Source organism: Nothobranchius furzeri, chromosome 13 (assembly GCF_043380555.1).
Source record: "Nothobranchius furzeri strain GRZ-AD chromosome 13, NfurGRZ-RIMD1, whole genome shotgun sequence".
NCBI lineage: Eukaryota > Metazoa > Chordata > Actinopteri > Cyprinodontiformes > Nothobranchiidae > Nothobranchius > Nothobranchius furzeri.
In genome coordinates, this window is record NC_091753.1 from 49,300,167 (window position 1) to 49,316,333 (window position 16,167).

Consider the following 16,167-nt stretch of genomic DNA (forward strand, 5'->3'; position numbering starts at 1 on the left):
GTGCAAGTACAGCCAAGTCCAAAGTGTATTGCTGCTGTCCTAAAACAGCTCCGGTTTCCTAAGTTTCACTGTGATCTAGCCATCTGTTCATCTATCTCCAGTGGTCATTGGGTCGCCAGTCCAGCTCAGGAAAACGTAGAAACAAAACATTCTCAATTACACGCACACATGCACACACATCTAGACAACATACAGGTCCCAGTAAAAGTTGCAGGTTTCGTGGACTTTATGGAAATCTGATCAAATCAAAGTTGCAACTTCCTTGCAAACATGCAGCCAGTAATGCAGGTGTCACCAACTCCAGTCCTCGAGGGCCACCATTGTGCTTGTTTTCTGTGTTTCCTGCTCTACCACACCTGAATGGAGTAATTTAATCCTCTCCTTACCACGTTTAACTCTTTCCAGGCCTGTTATTACTCATTTGTTTCAATCAGGTGTGCAGGATCAAATAAACAGCTAACATGTTCATGATGGTAGCCCATGAGCACGGGAGTTGGTGACCCTGCTATAATGAATCACGCCAACATTATTTATCCCCATCAGGTTTGGTGCAAAATTGTCTCCATCAGTTTAAGTCCAGCTCACTTGGCAGGTTAAGCATGTCGATATTTGACCAGCTCCTCCCTTTCTGACAGTCACACAATTTCATTACTGCTCTAAAGATAAACTTATTGAAAAATCCTACCTTGTGTGGTTTGTTAAGAGCACATTGGTACTCTCTGAAGCACGTCAAGAATGCTACAGTCATAAATCTGAGCTTTGAAACATGTTGGATTAACTTTATCTGATTTTCGAGGACAAAAATCCTGTCCATGCAGGAAAGTGGGTCATGTGTAGTATTTGCCAAGTTGCTGCACACCACACACTGTAGGACCAAAACTGGTTTATCTGTGATTTTTTTTTATCCCCACGTGTGTGGTCTCTCATGCTTTTAATATCAAACAACAATTTGTCTTACCGTTTGAACCAGGCTTCATAAAAAATAGTTTCATGAAATTTCTGAGGTGAGAGCTTTTTTGAATTGGCAGCAATACAATTTAGTCTTGGCTGCATTCAGACCATAAATGCTAAGGCCATCCAGAAAGCCATCAACAAAGGATGAGATAGTATTTAACACATTTCAAAGTTAATCTCAAAAATCTAAACAACTCTATATAATTTCACTTAATGCAGCACTCAGAGTAAACCTACACATGCATGAGGAGAACATGCAAACTCCTCTTCCGGGATTTGAATCTGCAACATTCTCAGTACAGGGCAACAGTGCTGCCAACTATGCCATCATGCAGTCCAGATTTTCTGCTCGTTAAATCAAATTATCCTTTTAGGATTCAATTATTATGGATCACCTTTAGACAATAAATGTCACTGCATAATTTAATCTCAAATATGCACTCAGTTGCTACAACATCAATAAGAGCTTCACAGTAAATTTCACCCATTAACAAGGACTGCATGTTACTCAAACAGATACAATAATTTATATAGTCTGACCCTTAAATTAACATTCATCTCCTAAACTTAAGGTGAGCCGAAGGGATTAGTCACCTAATTGATTAAGTGACTCATGAAAAATGATTTGACAATCAGTAGTTATCTAAAATTGACGACGTAAAATGTCACGGGCATCTCTAAACAATAACAGGTGATTATTGTCCAAGAACAAAAATGTCAGACAGCTAGAAAAATGTAAGATGAGTATTATTGTTTTACTACGGTAACAGAAATTATTTAACATTAATGTAAAAGAGCAACAACTGCTTTTGATTTTCTATTAATTTCCTACAGAATCCTTTAGGATCAGGTTGCTGCCAGATTAACGGAAATTTAACAAGAATACTTTTACTTCCTTGTCACTGTTCGATTTGACGATAATCTCCTAGATTAGGATTGTGAATACCATGATTATGCATGAGCATATGGGCTGCTTCTACTTTTTTTTTATTACATTTTGACTTGTTTATATCTTGGACTGGAGCCAAGACTCAAGGTGAATGAAACACAGCCGTCATTTCAAGCTATAGTGCATCCCAGATGTTATTTCACAAGTCTGGATAGAGAGACACATCTCCATTTTCTCACTTATGAAGAGCATCGGGGGAGTCTGAGTACACATCTTATTCATATTTGTACAAAATACCCAAAGCTGCCACAAAATGCAGCACAGAAAATGGTGTGAGGTAAAAAATACATGGTTTTGTGCTTCGCACCTTAAAGGAGACATATTATTCAAATGGGTCTTTTTCTGCCACCATGTGGGTCTCTACTGCCTCTATAAACACTCTGAATGTGAAAAAAAAACTATTTTCTGTCGGTTTTAGTTTAAGAACCGGTTGCCCAAAACAAGCCGTTTCAAACAGTTGCCATTTGTGACATCACAAATGAGGAAATTACAAGAGAACCCCCTCTAACTTGTAAGAGAAAACTGCTGTTGGAGGAGCATCAGCTTTACTCTGAATGCCTCCCAGTATTGGAGCTTCTGGGCCTTTAGCAACCTGAGTGGGTGGGTGGGCGTGGCCAGCTCTAGCTTGCTTTCTTACAGTGACAGAGCCTCACTGGCTCATTTTGGAAGGTAGTGAAAATGTAAAGAACAAAACTCTTGAAATTGTTTTATGTGAGAGAAATTTGGAACAAAGAACTTCATAAACAGGTTTGGTATCGACCATGAAATTATTATGAATTAAGAAAAAAAGTAATATGTCCCCTTTAATAACAACACTTGTTCGGTCACCAAGGCGCGAATCAAAAATAAAAGCAATCAAGAGTTGCATCATAGTCAATAATAGTTCTGCACAGTTAAAGAAGTCTTGCTCGGACGTTAGGGCAACCTTTTCCTCTTGGCTCCTTATTGAGTTGCTCCATGTGTGCCTGCAAACATGTCATTTTCTCTGCCAAAGTCAATACGGCACCTTTGTCAATAACAAAAAACAAACTGTGTTGTTTATCTAGCATTGGATGTGAATGTATGTCAGGCTTTCTGACAGGCGGATTAAGTGTTATTGGTTTGCTGCTGCGTATTTGTGTTTCTCGTAATGGGGTCTAGTGAACCACATGGCAGCGCTATTCTAGGCTCTGTTCCTAAAGGACTGCTGGTTCTGCAGGGACCCCCCTCAGCCAGTGGCATTGTTACCTGTCAACAGGGCTGCCCGACACAGTGGCAGATCTTTGTACAGAAGGAGGTAAACAGCGGTGACATAGAGACACACCAGGAGCTGCAGGAGCAGCAGCTACAAGCCAAGTAGCCTCTTCAGAATGAGATATAAACAGGGATACCAGAGTAATATTAGCGTTACTGTATAGCAGCCAGACCCATTTAAATGAATTTCTGTTGCAGCAAATAAAGATGCATTATGTCATAGGTAGGAGCCAATCGAGTGGTGTTAGGATGAGGCCTTTATTCCTCCAGATATATACAAAATGACATGCAATTTGGCTGCGTTGTCATCTGAAATGGGAAAAATGAGCTTTTATCAGCGAAGGTGGACCCCTCAGGATGGTGATGCAATAGGAGACGATTATTTATTCACTGCATCTCCAGTCAGTAGATTTCTTACTTTGTATTACAAAGGCTTTCTGTTTAAAAAGATAGCAACAGAGCTGCAGCAAGCATTTGTTGGCCCAGAGCCTCTGGTATGAGCTTTTCCTAGCAAAACACATTACTTCTGGTCCAGATCTGAGCCGAACTGTTGGTCAGTCCAGACCTGGCCCCGGTGTTGTACTAGGAATGCATGGATACTAGGAATGTTTGGCTTTTTATACCATTATTCGATGTACCGATGTAGTCTACCTTTTGATACTGATATAAGTCTACACCAGTGCATGCTGGAAACCCCCATATTAAGAAAAAATATATATTTTAGGTAACTAACATTTAACATCTCCAATCATACATACTTAAACTTTAAACACCATTTGTGGAAAAATACACTGTAAACACTGATTTCTAAGAAAATAAAGAAAAAAAAACTTAATTTTTAGACATTTTCGTTTAAAAGGAAAAATTATTCTCTAGAAAAATTGCATTGCTTAAAATAAGGCAATATTTCTGCAACCCCCCAAGGCGCTTTTTCAACACAACCAGTCATTCATCCATTCACACCTTGGTGGTACTCTTGTTTTGAGTAAAAAAAATCTGCCAATGGGGTAAGTAAAAGTTGTTTGGCTAGAATTGCTAAAACTAGCAAAAGAATCAAATGTTTGATTAATTTGATAGTTTTGATGAGGGATATGTACATGGTATGTTATAGATACGTCATTAAGAGTGAAAATCCATACCAATAATTTCTGATAGGACATTTTATTACCAATACAGCCAATTATATTGGGCATCCCTAACTGATTGATAAATCTGGTCCATGCAGGTCTCCAGATGTTACAACATTTACCTCGAAGAACACCATCTTAACCAAATAAAGACGTTTGTGAACATTTGGTTTATGTGGACCAATTTTTAACACTGTTACTGAAAAAAAGCCTTAAAATTATTATTACTAAAGGATGCAGCTTGATTGACTTCATCAAATGTCAACATCGGTGAGCTGGATTAAAAACATTCACATGGTTAGAAAACGAACACCAAATAAGATGATTCTATAACGCCTGGCAGAGGAGCTATGGCTTGACACACAGGAGGTGACATCGCCTCTCCTCCGTTCATTCTGAAGACGACATGCACAACAAAGCGATAATCGTGGATCTCCCACCTGCTAAGCGGCAAGCAAAAAATGTGCATGTGAAATCTTGTGCATGTGCATGTGTCATGCACAGGCGAGACAGCGACGTGATCCCAGAAAGTTGAGACAATTTCAACTTTTCATCACTTTCGCTTTTAGTAAGTCAGACCTGTTCCCGGTGAGGGTTGGACTCTGCCAGGGCTGCCCTTTGTCACCGGTTCTGTTCATTACCTTTATGGACAGAATTTCTAGGCGTAGCCGTGGCGTGGAGTGTGTCGAGTTTGGTGGCAGGAGAATCTTGTCTCTACTTTTTGCAGATGATGTGGTCCTCCTAGCTTCATCCAGCTCTGACCTTCAGCTCTTGCTGGGTAGGTTTGCAGCCGAGTGTGAAGCAGCTGGGATGAGGATCAGCACCTCCAAATCTGAGACCATGGTTCTCGATCGGAAAAGGTTGGCTTGCCAACTCCAAATCGGGGGAGAGGTCCTATCTCAAGTGGAGGAGTTTAAGTATCTCGGGGTCTTGTTCACGAGTGAGGGTAGGAGGGATCGGGAGATCGACAGGCGGATTGGTTCAGCGTCTGCAGTGATGCGGACGCTGAGCCGATCTGTCGTGGTGAAGAGAGAGCTGAGCCAGAAAGCCAGGCTCTCGATTTACCGGACGATCTACGTCCCAATCCTCACCTATGGTCATGAGCTTTGGGTAATGACCGAAAGAACAAGATCACGAATACAAGCGGCCGAAATGAGTTTCCTCCGTAGGGTGGCCAGGCTCAGCCTTAGAGATAGGGTGAGGAGCTCGGACATTCGGGAGGGACTTGGAGTAGAACCGCTGCTCCTCCGGACAAAAGGAGCCAGTTGAGGTGGTTTGGGCATCTGGTCAGGATGCCTCCTGGACGCCTCCCCGAGGAGGTGTTTCGGGCATGTCCTGCCGGCAGAAGGCCCCCGGGTCGACCCAGGACACGTTGGAGAGGTTACATCTCCAATCTGGTCCGAAAACGCCTTGGGGTCCTGCCCGAGGAGCTGGTGGAGGTGGTTGGGGAGAGGACGGTCTGGAGCTCCCTAGTTGGGATGCTGCCCCCGCGACCCGGATAAGCGGAGGAAGACGACAACGATCACTTTCGCTCGGACAAGGACCAATGAGCGAACAGGATGGCCCTCAGTACATCTCCAAGCAAACATGAAGGAAAAGTTAATACTTGTCGTGTTGGATTTCCCAGAGCTTTACAACATTTCCACAAAATAATATAGAGATCTTCACGAAAAAGCAGCAGCATAGGAACTTGTTGATGAGTTGGTTGTGAGTGTGGTCTCATTCACCATTTCTTTGTCTGTTTGTAATATGGAATGAACCCATTCACGTATTTTTCTCTTTTATACAGTAAAGTCAGAAGTAAGACCACTTACCTCTAGCAAAACCTTGTGAGACTTCATATCTACTGCCTTTTCAACTCTGAACTGCTTTAATAACCCAAAATTCCCTCCAATCTGATGGCCAATCAAAACAACGGAAGACTCGCTATTCGCCCTGGAACAGAGCACGCCACTGCCTGCTGCTGGCCATTGTCGGATGTTGCCTCCGGTGTGTCAGGTTATCAAAAAGATAGCAAAAATCTTCACTGATCGCAATCGTTTGTCACTTCCCGTGTGTCGAGCCCATAAAGTGCCCATCTCATAACTGGGGGGGGGGGGGGGGGGGATTCTCAGTGGAGGGTCTCAGTCGTTTTGTCCTTGGGCAAGACATTTAAGCCACCTTGCTTTCTGGTGAGGATCGAAGGTATTGGTGACGCCTGTGTTCGGCAGCCTCGCCTCCATCAGTGTGCTCCGTGGCAGCTGTGGCTGTAGTGTAGCTCATCACCACCAAGGTGTGAATGGATGAATGACTGGTTGTGTTGAAAAAGTGCCTTAGGGAGGTTGCAGAAATATTGTCTAATGTTTCTTAGTAAAAAAGAATAATTTTGCACTCCCAAATTTTCATGACTAGCTGCCTATTTAACTCAAATTGGAATGATTAGATAAATTAACACCATCCTGTAAAAAAGATGAAGTGAACAGAGTGATTAAGGTCATAAAATCACATTTTAAATGTTTCTGGAGCAAATAAATCCTGAAACACATTATATTCTGTTTCCAGCACATTTAAATGTCTTTAATTGGTCAACTTTATCAAACTGTAATAAAGAGTTAAACAAACCACTTTTTGTGATTGAAAAAAATGCTTTTTAAGGTTGGAAATGGAGCACATGTGCTTATAATTGTGCCAGGAAATTATAATTATACAATTATATGTTAATTGCAAAAAGACAGAAAGAGATGCGAGTTCAAAGAAATCTAAATGTAGAAATGCTAATATGCTACAAGCAGAATTGAATCGATCAGTAATCGAGTTGAGCTGTTAACTTGTGCAGCGAGTTACATTCAATGATTAAATGAGCTAAAAATAAACGGGTTTAAATACTTACAATATTCAAGTCTAACTATTTTTTTAAATGTGGTTTACTTGTTTAGTCAATGCATTTGCAGTGTTCTCTCGTGTAAATCGCCATCTTATGAGTCTTTACACAAAAATAAGCTATGATGCTCCTGCTGTGAGATGCAGATGTTTGCAGAGGTTGGATACAGACGGCAGGATTACTCATCGTTATTACTGATAGTCACACACCTCTTTTGTGATTGGCTAACAGTGACTTTGCAATATTGCTGAATGCGTTCCATCACCAAGACACTCTCCGCTCTCTCTCCTCTCTGCAAAAGAATTTTAAAAAGCCTTTCTGTGGGCAGGCATCTCGCCAAGATGTGCGAGGCCATGAATGCAAATCCACAGTGTGACATCACTGTGTGAGGATTTTCACATTCTAGCTTTCACAATCAATTTTCTATCAGGAGCTAAAGCATGAAAAACTCGAGTGACCGATTATAATCAGAAATAATCATTAAAAAATGGTTTTTCAGTCAACCACACCTTTAAAGGGAAACTATGCAGTTTTGGCTTGCTCTTCGCTCCTCCTAGAATCCGTTATTGATTCCCTGTTGAAAAGCAAAAAGGTAAACGTAGCTCTTCGCTGTGCTTTTGTCTTTTTAACACCTTCATCTAACTGCTAAAATGTCTCCTCAGCCTTTATTAGTGTCAAAATGAGCGATCTAAAACTTGCAGGAAACACGCTGGAAGGAGACTGCAGCGCCAGGCATGTCAGCTCCACTTTACTAAGGCCCTGTCCACACGTAGCCGGGGATCTGCCAAAACGTAGATATTTTTCTACGTTTTGGCCTGTCATCCACACGAAAACGGAGTTTTTTCACACGAAAACGGATCTTTTTAAAAACTCCGGCCAAAGTGAAGATCTGCGTTTTCTCCGTTTTGGGTGTCTGCGTGTGGACGGACATAACCGGAGTTTTAAGGTCCGCAACGTCACTTTCCGCGACAAAAAAATGCTGACATCACGTGTGCGACCTGTGTTTACACTAGCCGGCATCATGGAAGCCCTCAGAGCTGCGCTCTGTCACTACCCGATCCATCATTTGTCCAAGCGCTTTCTGCTTGTTTTTTTTGCAAGCGGAATTACTGCTCCTTGCGGAAGACCACAGACGAAGGACGAGGTTAAGAACGGGGGAAGTACTGCCGCCTACAGGTCTGGCATGTCCTTAACAACATATTTATCCGGGTACGTGTGGACAGAGTTTGTTTTTAAAACGCGGTGGTGTGGATGCAAGTTTTTGGAGGGGCGGATATTCGTTTTTAAAAAACCTCGGCTACGTGTGGACTAGGCCTAAGTCAAACAGGGGTAGCCACACTGAAGTTGCAAGTGCGTGACACCTCACTGTCTCTGTAAAGGGTCATTTTTGCACATACTGACTCAAGAAAATGATTTCAAAATATTATAAGTTGCAAAGTTTGTCTTTAACCCTTTGAGGGCAGGCGTTGCAGATTTGCAACGTTAAAACCTGCCTGGTGACTCCACATACGTATTTCTTGAGCATTTTTTAACTCAGAAGTACCCCTGAAGGACTTAGTTGTTCGTCCTTTTATCAAAACTTATTTTGAGCCTGAGAGGGTTAAACAACTCTGCATGTTTTTGCCCTGGCCACACTGATTTTACTAAATAACAACAGGAAGTGATGGAAGTGCATTCAATAATCTGAATTTATCTGGGCTTCCCTCTGTGGCAGGTGCTTTAAGTTTTAAAGAGCATCAGCATCATTGTTTCCCTTCGAGGAGCGGCTTCCAAAGGGCTCTCAGATTACATCGGTGGAGATGAGGTTTGGTGTTGATTTTGCCCTGAGACTTTAAATAATGATCGCAACGCAGTGTGGAGCCGGGTGGGAATAATAAACTCCCCTCGCTTTAAACCAATGCTGAATTGAGTTCGTTAGCTGGACTGACGTGGAGAGGATTTGATAAAGAAGGCAGGTCAAAGCATCAAAAGGACCTCCCAATCAAATCAGCCAATGCTGTTTATGTAAAGAGTGCTCAGGGATGAGTGCTGGCCCAAATGAATGAAAGCAGCGAGTCAAACGTCAGGGAGACATGGCTACCCTAGTTTGATGACATTAAAAGACAATTCAGCCCATCCACTGAAGCGTTAGTACACAGATTCCTGGCTACTTTTGATTTTGGAGTCTGCGAGCGTCTCTGCTTCCTCGCTGTGATTTAATTCATCGTGTATGTTTGAAAGCTTCTGCTTTTCGGAGGAATATGTGGGTTTGATGCGGCCATCCGTGACCAGCCTCAGCTCATTTTAAGAGTTTCCCAGCTTGTTAGGGCTCCTCATGAACACTCTTCACACTTCCCTTTCTTTGCGAGTGGTCTGTGGACTGTAAAGGTACTTTATAAATCAACTCGCAGGAATCATTTTGAAACTCACTTTTCTTTTACTCAATTAAGGAGAAAGCCCAGAAAAGGGCAGCGCTTGCCCTCCACTCCTCCTCTCCCCCCTCTGGTCTAATTCGTGCTAGTGTCTCCTTGGTCAACCTTCTTCCCCTCTACACACACACACACACATTCCCTTCTCACCCTTCTTCTCATGCTCGTGTCCCTGCACTCTGTATCCCCACAGCTCTCAAGGACAGCCGGTTCCAGCTGGTGAACTTCACTGACAACGAACTCTGGGTGTCTCTGTCCAATGTGTCGCTCTCCGATGAGGGACGCTACGTGTGCCAGCTCTACACAGATCCTCCTCAAGAAGCCTACGCAGACATCACTGTCCTGGGTAGGTGTGAGGACATGCACCAGATTCTCACACAGAAACACACACACACACACACACACACACACTGATCTGCTCTCCTTTAAAATGGTGAAATAATAGTAATCTTTGATCTTGTTATCTTACGCAACTGAAACAAAATGTCAGCCAATTAGGCTCTCGCGGTGCTCAGCAGCATAACGAAGAGGAGCAGATGCTGAAACTGGTGGCTCAGACCGTGTTGGTTTGGCAGCTGTGTTGACTCTGTGAATCCCGGTGAATGTTGACTTGGCTGCTCCCGACGATTCCCCATTGAGAGTCAGCTGTGCCACACTTTGATGCTTTGGAGAGAAATGACTTTAGTTAAGCTTTATTATACATGCAGACATCCTGGGGGATTGAAAAGGAATTAAAAGCACTTTAAAGTAATTACTCCAGTTGTACGATTGAAACCTCGCTGCAGTATTTCTGAATCAGGGGTTGCAATGAAGAGTTCTTGAAATGAGCACTCCAGCGACTTTTTGCTCTTTAAGTAACCGAAGTTCAGCAGTTTTTTTTTTTTTTTTGCTGTGATGTCTAACACAAGGAATTATGGAGAGATATGCTTCCAACCCCGTGAGTATAGATTACAAACCTTTTGACTCTAGCATAACATTTGGGGTGGGGAGTGCTAAATGATTTATTATCAATAAAAGCAAACACTTTGGATTGAGGAAAAGACGAATGATGGCAGAGTTTTGTGATCCGCTGTCTTTCAGTCCACCTCACAAGATCAAGGTAAAATGTTACCTGAAAATATATGGAACTCCAAAGTGTTCAGAGTGAAGTAAATAAATAAATAAATAATACATAATTAAAGAAATATCTACACGAATAAATACTAGACAATGAAATTGTGAAATAACAGAATGTGTAAAAATCTAAACTCAATATTTATCATCTTTCTATTAAAATGTTCCTATTAATACAAATTTTTATTTCAGAAGTAATTTTTGCTAATTATTATGGAGGTGTTTTCATTACATAACGTCATTTTCACAAAGTCAGCTTTGACTTCATAATAGTTTTTTTTTCTATGGCTGATTTAATTTATAATGGCACTTTTCAGCAGAATATCCTAGTCTGTCAATCAAGACAAATGGGGTGGAGCCTTGTGACCGGCTTCTCATTTGGTCAGACAAAAGCAATCGCACATGAAGTATCAAATGAAGCCTGAAGATACAATACATACTTGTCACGTTGCGAGTCAGGAGGAGGTTTGGACCCAAAATGCAGACACCCAGAACGACATGAGGCAGGAGCGGATGTAAATGAAAACATTCCTTTATTAGGAAGTAGAACAAAAAAATTCCAAAGGGCAGGAAGCCAAAAACCAATGGCCTGAAACCCAGGAGAACGAAAGCTCACATAGAAAACAAAACCTAGAGACGAGGAACAAAACAACGCTGACACCAAACAATGGACCGACAAAAGATTGAGACACAGACAGGGCTTTATACACTGGGGAGGATGAGAGGGAGATGACCTGCAGGTGTGTGGGGAGAGAGACCAGGTTAACTGAGTTACTAATCAGGGAGGAAAACTAACATGACCTAAGAATAAAACCTAAAGACAAGAAGAGCAGGAAACATAACTTAATAATCTAAGGGGGGAGAAAACCTCAAACACCGATGGGAAGAACACACTAGAGAGACTAATAACATCAAAAGCTGTAGCTAAAGAAAAATGACCTAAGAGAAAAACCTAAAGACCAGAAGGCCAAAAAACATAATATTCTAAGGGGGGGGGGAGCTGAAACTAAAGGAAAAACACTACAGAAAGAAAAGCTACAGGGGCGTGACTACAGGGGGCCACGGGAGCACAAGAACTGGGATGGGGGTATCTGAGGAGGGAAACCTAGAGGGCAGAAGATCTGGGGAAAAATGGAGAACACCAGGAGACACATGAGGAAGATGCAGAACAAGGACACATGTGGGCGCTAGAGACACAAAAGGAGAACCTAGAGAGGGATGGAGAACACAAGGAGACACATGAGGGGAGACGCAGACGCAGACCATGACAATACTGCTATGTACAAATTAGCAAAATGTCTAATTTGTGTCCAGTGAGCCAATATTTAGGAAAACTAAACCATTTTTAAAGATTAGTTCTGCAGGTCACACCCACTGTCCTGACTGACATACTAAGACAGGAGGAGTAAGAAACCCTGGTTCTACAGAGTAACTGTGCAGCATGTTTTAATTGTTTCCTTGCTTCAACACAGTTTATTTGCCTGTTCAGCAGCTCATCAATCTCTACAGAAGCATGTTAATCACCTGCCGATTAAAACTAGGTGTGCTGAAGCAGAGAAACCTCTAAAACATGCTAAATAGTGGCTCTCTAGGACCAGCGTTGCACAGCCCTGGACTAAGACATTCTGCTGAAGAGTGTCATCATAAAACAAATCGTCCATCTGAAAAATACCTATTTATGAAATCAAAGCTGACTTTGTGAAAAGGACGTAATCAAAATAGAAAGAATTCAATAAAAGTGCCTTACTGGGGAAAATGAGCTAAGTCCAATATTTCTAAGCACTTTGTAATAAAATTATGTAAAATGTTTGATAAATTTGAGTTTACATAACACTTTTTTATTTCACAATTTTATTGTCAGATTATAGAATGGTCTCATATTTATTCATGTCAATAAACACATTTCATAGTGTAATATTTTTTTCTATTTAATTTTGAACAAATTGGAGTTCCATAAGTCCACAAACCGGCGATATGGCCTAAAATCAATATCACAATATATTTTGGATTTCACCTCGATAACGATAAATAGACGATGACTACAGGTATGCACAGAAACAAAAGTTGTCCACTAGATGGGGCTGTCGTCACGTTGAGTCACATTTTTTAGTGACTAAGGTGGTGGAGCTTCTTAAAGGGACATGAATGTTACACACATCATTTCATTGTTTTTATTATCAGATTTGTTGACATGAGATAAATTATCTCGATAAGAGTCAGAAATGTTGATAACGATACATTTTCGATTTATTGCCCAGCCCTCCCTAAGTGTTTGTAAAAGAACACACCTCTGAGAAGATATTTCATTATGAATCACAGTGAATCTGCCATGTTGACACATTTGCAAATAGATTTTAAGATGTCACAAAACCCTAACCCTAACGCTCAACTGTTGATCAAAGGCACTTGTCAGATTTTTTTCCCCAAACTATCCTGGTTATGTTTTATTTGTTCAGTTTATCCTAATATTGTTTGCAATTTGTTAACCACTAATCCAGGTTTACACCAGATGCGTAAGCATCACGTAATACGCAATTTTTTTTAGCACAAATAAAAACTCCCACAATTCAGCATCTTCTTATGGAAAAGTGTCACATTGACGGACTTTAATGTGTCGGATGCAAACTTTTTTTTCCTGTTTTCTCCAATCACTCTTTTTAAACTAAGGTTTCAGTTCCTTCTGCTCCAATGTGTTGGAATAATTCATCTAATCTAATCTCAGTCCCTTAAGCAGAGCAGCTTTGCTTTTCAGGAGCTCGTTGTGTCTTTTAAACACGCAAACAAAGCATTTTGTTGTGTTAAAACTATGGCAGAGGCTGCTTGTGTAGGCACCAGAATGGCAGCAAAGATGTCGCTTGGGTTGAATTTTTTTTTCCTTCTAAATCTTAAATGTTTTCTTTGTTAACAGGCCAATAAAATTATGATAACATGTGCAGCACTTAGCAGCTAAAGAGACAAAGAGAAAATCACCCCCAGGAGTTGGAGGAATATTCGCCTTGGAGCAAACGCCGTTTGTAAAGCAACAGGAATGTTAGAAAAACTTTTAGAACATTATAAATGCCTTCAAATCCATTCATAATGTCTTCATGAGTGAAACAAACTTGCTTTTAACTGTACAAGGAATCTAATTAATGGTGAAATAATAATAATAACTCAACCGTATATTAGTAATTGTCTTTTCATTCAGTTTAATCAAAAGACTGTAATGATTTAAATTACATGTATTTAATAAGCCTTAAGACATAGGAAATATGAAATCAACCTCATGGATCTGTTGGATACTGTTTAACCAGAAGATTGGAATTTTTTAATGCAGAGATTAGATAACAGCTTCGTATTCACTCAGAGACAACAAAAGAGAGAGAGTCAAGTTTAAAGGTTTAAAGATTTATTAAAAACAAATTAAACTAGACTAACTTTAAACACTAAATGTATGGTGTAACTAAGGTGAATGAGACGGAGAATGGTGTAGTGTGGAATGTTGCTCAGAACCAGCAAATCCGAAGAAACGATTAGTTCTGATGGGAAATGATGGTGATGTCTTCGCGCTAAGCTTTGGTTAGGAGATTTATAAACACATTCGACGCTATTCTGTCGGCCTACATACCCTTAGCGGAAGTCCCCGTTAGATCAGGAGGTGTAAAGGTCCAGCTTGACCTTGTGGAGCCGAAGCCTGTAGAAGCAGCCGACCACCCGTCTTGAGATGCTCCCGGGTCACGACAGTTTTGTTGGCATCTAGTGAGACCCAAACCTGGGTCTTGATGGTTCAGCTTTTATTCTGAAAGGAACCGTTGCAGCTGTTGGAACAGCAACAGATTTTATCCAGCTCGTCGTTGGTTCTTTTGGCTGAAAAGGAAAGTTACGGATTGGCCACTCCAACAACTTCTTTGAACTGGCGTTAAAGATGACGTGGGCATAGTTTATGGTCGAATGAAAAGATGACAGATTTACCAAACACCACCAAAACCACGTCTCCGTCAGGTCTGGCAGATTCTGATTGGATCAGTTAAGCAATGTGTCATGTCTTTTAACTCTACGTGAGATCAGTCCTATTGGAACATTTAAAGTCATATTACTCATTATATTCTATAGGATTATAATAAAGTAATTAATATTTTGATTTCACAGATTGGTCACATCTTATTGTTGACTAACACCTTGCGTGATTAGCTTTATTAAAAATAGAATTCTTTGATTTATTAAAAGGAGAGAGTCCTTTCTTCATTCTTCTGTTGAGCTGGAAAGAAGCAGTTTATAACAAATGCATGAGACCTTGAGGCCATATCCCATGCAGACTAGTCCTGTGTCAGAGGAGAGGGGGGCAAATGACTTTTGGTGGAAAACAGTCATTTCATACCGTTACAAGACTGATTGGAAATTGGCTCACAGTTACTGGAAGGGTTTAATTAAAAGTATTAGTCAGCAGAGGAAACATCTGTAATGTCGGCTCGGCCATGTTTAACCATACAAACACAGATGTGTGGCTTCTTACGTTTTTTTAACTCTTCACTCTTTTTTAAAATCTTCATATAAAATCTTGACAGATTTAGAAAAGTGTCTTTCTCCTAGCGTTTGTAGATAGAATGTTAACAGAGGTGTTTTTATTTGCTGAAGAAGAAAAATGCAGCATTGTCATTGAGTTTGATTTTAATTGTAGCCCATCTGGAAAACTCTAACGAACTTCATTTGATTCCAGGAAATCGTTAAAGTGATTTTCTGATTACAGCACCGACCTATCCAGGTCACACTAATTACAGCAAAAGTTATTGTTTTGTTCTTTTTATTATTATTTATTTGGCTGAAAGAAAATTCAGTAAATGTTGACAGGTTCGATGACCCGTGTCCACAGGGCAACGCCATGTTTACCCTCCCAATTTGCCCCCAAACACAACTGTTGGCAGCGTGGACAGCAGAACATGCCGACGATGTTCAGCAGAGAACAACAGTGGGACAAATATTACACAAATATAGTGCGCTGAGTCTAAAGCAGCATGATAATCAGCGTGTTCACTAAAGGGCGTGACATCATTATTTAGTTAAAGCCTCAGAGCTGCCATCGCGGTCTTATTGAGGTTATTAGCAAAGACTTTCTAAAAGCAGAAAAGTAAAAGAAATCATGATTTAGTTAAAAATTGAGCCGGATGCAAAGATTTGTTCCCCTAAATCAGTTTTATCTTTACATACTAACAGAATTAAAAATTTATTGAAAAGGTCTTGAAAACTGGTAGTTATGCGCTTTGGGGGTTACGGTTGTTTTTCACTAGTGAAAGTTTTAAGATGGCTTTTGGCCTGCCAAGCCATCCTATAAATCTGAATAAATATATAATGATAGACAGAGCGCTCTGATTGGCCACAAGTTTGTGTGGACTTGCTGAGGCTCCTATGGAGCACGGCTAGACCGGCATGAAAAGCAAAATCATTTCGCTTCAGCTACCGTCTGTCTAGACTTCTAGGAAAATAAATGGTTACTTTCCTCCATCCTTTTGATACCTTCCTGAATGGCCTCTGTTGTGAGAAATAGCT

General features: G+C 40.8%; 1 protein-coding gene across 4 annotated transcripts in view; it reads left to right on the forward strand.

Annotated features, from left to right (window-relative positions):
- The window catches only part of cadm1b (cell adhesion molecule 1b), a 274,258-nt gene that overhangs the window by 191,998 nt on the left and 66,093 nt on the right, over positions 1-16,167 (forward strand). For all 4 annotated transcript variants that reach the window (XM_054742548.2, XM_054742550.2, XM_054742551.2 and 1 more), the window contains one exon: positions 9,725-9,877. In XM_054742548.2, the coding sequence (XP_054598523.1) occupies positions 9,725-9,877 (153 nt within the window). The remainder of the gene's footprint in view (positions 1-9,724; positions 9,878-16,167) is intronic.